The sequence below is a fragment of the Arachis duranensis genome, chromosome 6 (genome assembly GCF_000817695.3).
Source record: "Arachis duranensis cultivar V14167 chromosome 6, aradu.V14167.gnm2.J7QH, whole genome shotgun sequence".
NCBI lineage: Eukaryota > Viridiplantae > Streptophyta > Magnoliopsida > Fabales > Fabaceae > Arachis > Arachis duranensis.
In genome coordinates, this window is record NC_029777.3 from 71,785,794 (window position 1) to 71,789,500 (window position 3,707).

Sequence of the window (3,707 nt, forward strand, 5' to 3'; positions counted from 1 at the left end):
TATAATTAAAAATATATAAATTTAAACTCTGCAAAAATTTATTTTTAATTAATTTTATAATTGTTTCTTAAAAAAATGTTACTTAGATTATTTTTTTCCTGAATAATAAATTTATTATTATAACTTTTTTAGTGAGAGTACATAAAATGTACATAGTATATAAAGTGTAATAACATCTTATATACTATGTACTCTTTATATATTTTTACTACAAAAATTATAATGATAAATCTATTATTCATAACAAAATAATTTAGGTAACAATAATGAATTTATTTAATAATTTACTATAATATTGGCAGAAATTAGTTAATATGCTTAGATTTGTTGTCTAAATATATTAAAATTTTAAGGTAAAAACTCTTCTGCGGTGAATTTCATATGAAGTTGATAGTTGAGAGTCGTTAAATAATTTAATTCGTTTGATTAAATTTTTATCTAACGACTCTCAATTATCAATTTTATGCAGCTGAATTTTCACCTAAGTTTAAAGGTAATATTTTCTTATTCCTACCGTTTTTAAAAGCAGAATATCTAATGAATGGGTAGTTAAGAAATGATGATGAAGAGTAGAGGAAGAAACCTGCATGAAGAAAATATTCATCAGAATGATAGAATGAGGAGAATGGATGTTGGTGGTGGGACGTAGGATAAGAAGGCGCAGGATAGCACCCCACAGAAACAGAAACAGCAGCATCACTCACCACCACACTCTTACTGTTGCCATCACCACCACTGGTACCCTCATCCCTCCTCTTCCTCCTCTTCCCCCTCCCTCTAGCCGCCGGAGGCATGGTCCCAGCATCGCGGCCCCTCCAACTAATAAAGAAATTATTTGGATGGAGGCGGTGCCTCTTGAACAAAACGACGTCGCCAGCAGAAAGGTGGTTTTCTCTAACGTAGCGGCCCCATCCTTTGGTGAGAACATAGCTCTGGCTGCTGCTCCAATAGCAATAACGGAACTTCCATTGTTTTCCCGATTGGTCCTCGAAATTCAGAAGCAGGCCCTTCCCTTCGGCCGAGTATCCGTCGGCGCCGGTCGGAAAATGCGCCTCCGCGTGGGACTTTGGGACGACGAGGCGGTTGAGCATCCCAACGTCGCTTGGAGTAAGAACCTTCTCGAACATCAGCTCCTTATTATTATTCATTTCATCTTCATTGATATTATCTTTTGCTTCTTCTTGTTGTTGCTGAGTCCACCGTTGGGGTGTTTCTGATGATGACATTCTTTTATGAATTGTTATGTTTGTGAGGTGCAGATCAGAATTGAATAGATAGAGAAAAGATCGAGTGAGTTTAGAAAGAGGGGGCAGAGGAGAATGGGGCTTACTATTTAATTTCATGGAACTTCAATTCAGCCACATAACACTTATATATACACATTTGCGGCTGTCTCTATGTACACTGTGTACACACGCATATCTATGTTACTACCCGGAGTCCCGCACTAGTCTCTCTGCCTTCTTTTTTTTTTAACGCAAGATAACTGATCTCTTCTAATTTAACAAATTTTGTTTTATGATGACAACATTTCGTCTTTTCTTATAACTTTTTATCCAAATAAATTTTTCAAAAAAATTATGTGAATCAAAATTGTATTTAACATAATTTTTTATTATATATTAAATTGACAATATTAAAAAAATTAACATGTACAAAAATAAATTTTTAAATATATTCTTAACTATTTTTATTATTATTAAAATAAAATAAAATAAATAATTGCTAAAAAGAATTTTTTTAATAATATTTATTCTTATTTTGATTATATCATGTGTAAAATTTAATTAAAAATTTGAAAAATATTTGATTATATTTCTTATAAAATTTGAAGTGGTTAATAAATAATTAATTTCTTTTATTCTTATGTCATGGTTGTATATATTGACTAATAGCTAGTACTCTGGTAATAAATTTATATCGTAAAAGAATTTATACTTATATATACAGAGGTAATGTCTAATTTAGTTTTTGAATTTTTTATCATCAATTAACTCAGTTCTTCAATTTTGTAAATAATTAAATAGGTTTTTAAAATTTTAATTTGTAAATTTTTGTTTGTTCCTAATCTCAACTGCACAACATTAATATAGACAGTTAAGTATTAACACAACATTCGATATAATTAAATTGATGTCCTAAATTATTTAGTTGCATGTATTTTAGTCTCTTCTACTATAAAATCTTAACCTCAAAATTATGCTACAATTATTCTTTGATAAAATTTTTACCAAACCAAGCACATAAGACATAATCTATCAAAAGTACTCCTCTAATTTTTCATAAACTATAAATACAAGTACATAATCTTTTTTATTTACTAAATACAAAATAAGACATCTTTAAAAAATTTTACCAAACCAAACTTTCATCTTCATCTTTTTTTGTAATTTGACTACAAATTCAAAGGCTACTTTAATTCAACCCTTTGAAGTTTTGTTAAGACACATAAATTGAAACAAGTTTGACGAAATTTTGTGGAGCTAAACTAGTTCAAACTTTTAAATTTTCTTCTTTTTTTTTCTCTCATCATGAACTTGTAAATTGGACGACTTTGTCAGTTTTAGTTCAATATCGAATGGAAGTGCTGCAATAGCAATACTTGGAATTTAAATCATTGTCACACCGGAATGCAAACTTATTTGCGTCCTCTGCTATTAACCATTCAATGAAGAGTTTGTTAAAGATGCTGTAAAAAATACTCGTTAAAAAATCACAAGGAAAAGTTGTACCATGGAAAAAAAAATCAATTTATTAATTAAAATAAAAAGTTCAAAAAATTTTCAGAAGTATGCATATCCAAAAGAGAAGAGGAGAAGATGAAGATTGTGGTGTGATTTTGCAGGTTAAAATTTTATATATATAGTGGTGGAGTAGTGACTAAAATAAATCGATTGAATTAAGTAATTTTAGAACACTAATTTAATTATATTAAATGTTAAGTTGACACTCAGAGTCCACGTAAACATGAAAACACTAGGTTAATGACCGTTGAATTAGAAACAGAGAAAAATTTACGCATTAAAATTTCAAACGCTTACTTGATCATTTCTAAAAGTGATGGACTATTTTGATTCGCACTGAAAATGTCAAAAACTAATTTTAAACATTATCTGCTTATATATATATATATATATATTCTAATTAAGCTAGACATAAACATTGAAATTATTGCCAAATAGAGCTTAACATGTGTGTCTAGATGAATGTTACATTTTACTAGGTAAATAACATATGGTGTAATTTGGGGTCCCATGTTACTAATTTGGCTAACAAATCAAGTGTTTGGGCCCCTTAATTCTCCATCGCCCTTCCTCAGTCCTTAATCCTACTCCTACGGCTAAATAGAGTCATAATCATGATATCAATATCATAATAAACAGATAATCGCTCTTTCATAATATATATTCGTTTCCGTGCCCTTTCTCATCCAATCGCCGGCCTATCTATGATATCACTTTAATTTATTTGTACACCGAATTCCAGTTTTTGTTTCTGTTTCACCCTTAATTTTTCATTACCCATCACCCATCGGTTACTTTTGTATTATTATTATTATTATTATTATTATTAGTTTTTTAAGTACTATTATTTTTGTTCTTGCTTTGATCAAATCAATCTCATATGGTCGGTTAGTGTGCAAAAAGGTCATCGGACCAAATTTTAACTCATGCTTTGCTGGACTGTTATTAGTTTGGTTTGTAAGT

The 3,707-nt window shown here is 29.8% G+C and overlaps 1 protein-coding gene across 1 annotated transcript; it reads right to left on the reverse strand.

Annotated features, from left to right (window-relative positions):
• Positions 1 to 700: 700 nt before the first annotated feature.
• Positions 701 to 1,324, reverse strand: LOC110272676 (B3 domain-containing protein At2g36080-like). The gene is made up of 2 exons (XM_052263058.1): positions 743 to 1,324; positions 701 to 711 (listed from the first exon to the last, which is right to left on the reverse strand). The coding sequence occupies exons 1-2, from the start codon at positions 1,224 to 1,226 to the stop codon at positions 701 to 703; spliced, it is 495 nt and encodes a 164-aa protein (XP_052119018.1). The 5' UTR covers positions 1,227 to 1,324.
• Between the last annotated feature and the right edge of the window lie 2,383 nt (positions 1,325 to 3,707).

Coding starts and splice junctions, on each gene's coding strand:
- LOC110272676 (XM_052263058.1), bottom strand. CDS start 1,226: ATGTCATCATCAGAAACACCCCAACGGTGGACTCAGCAACAACAAGAA.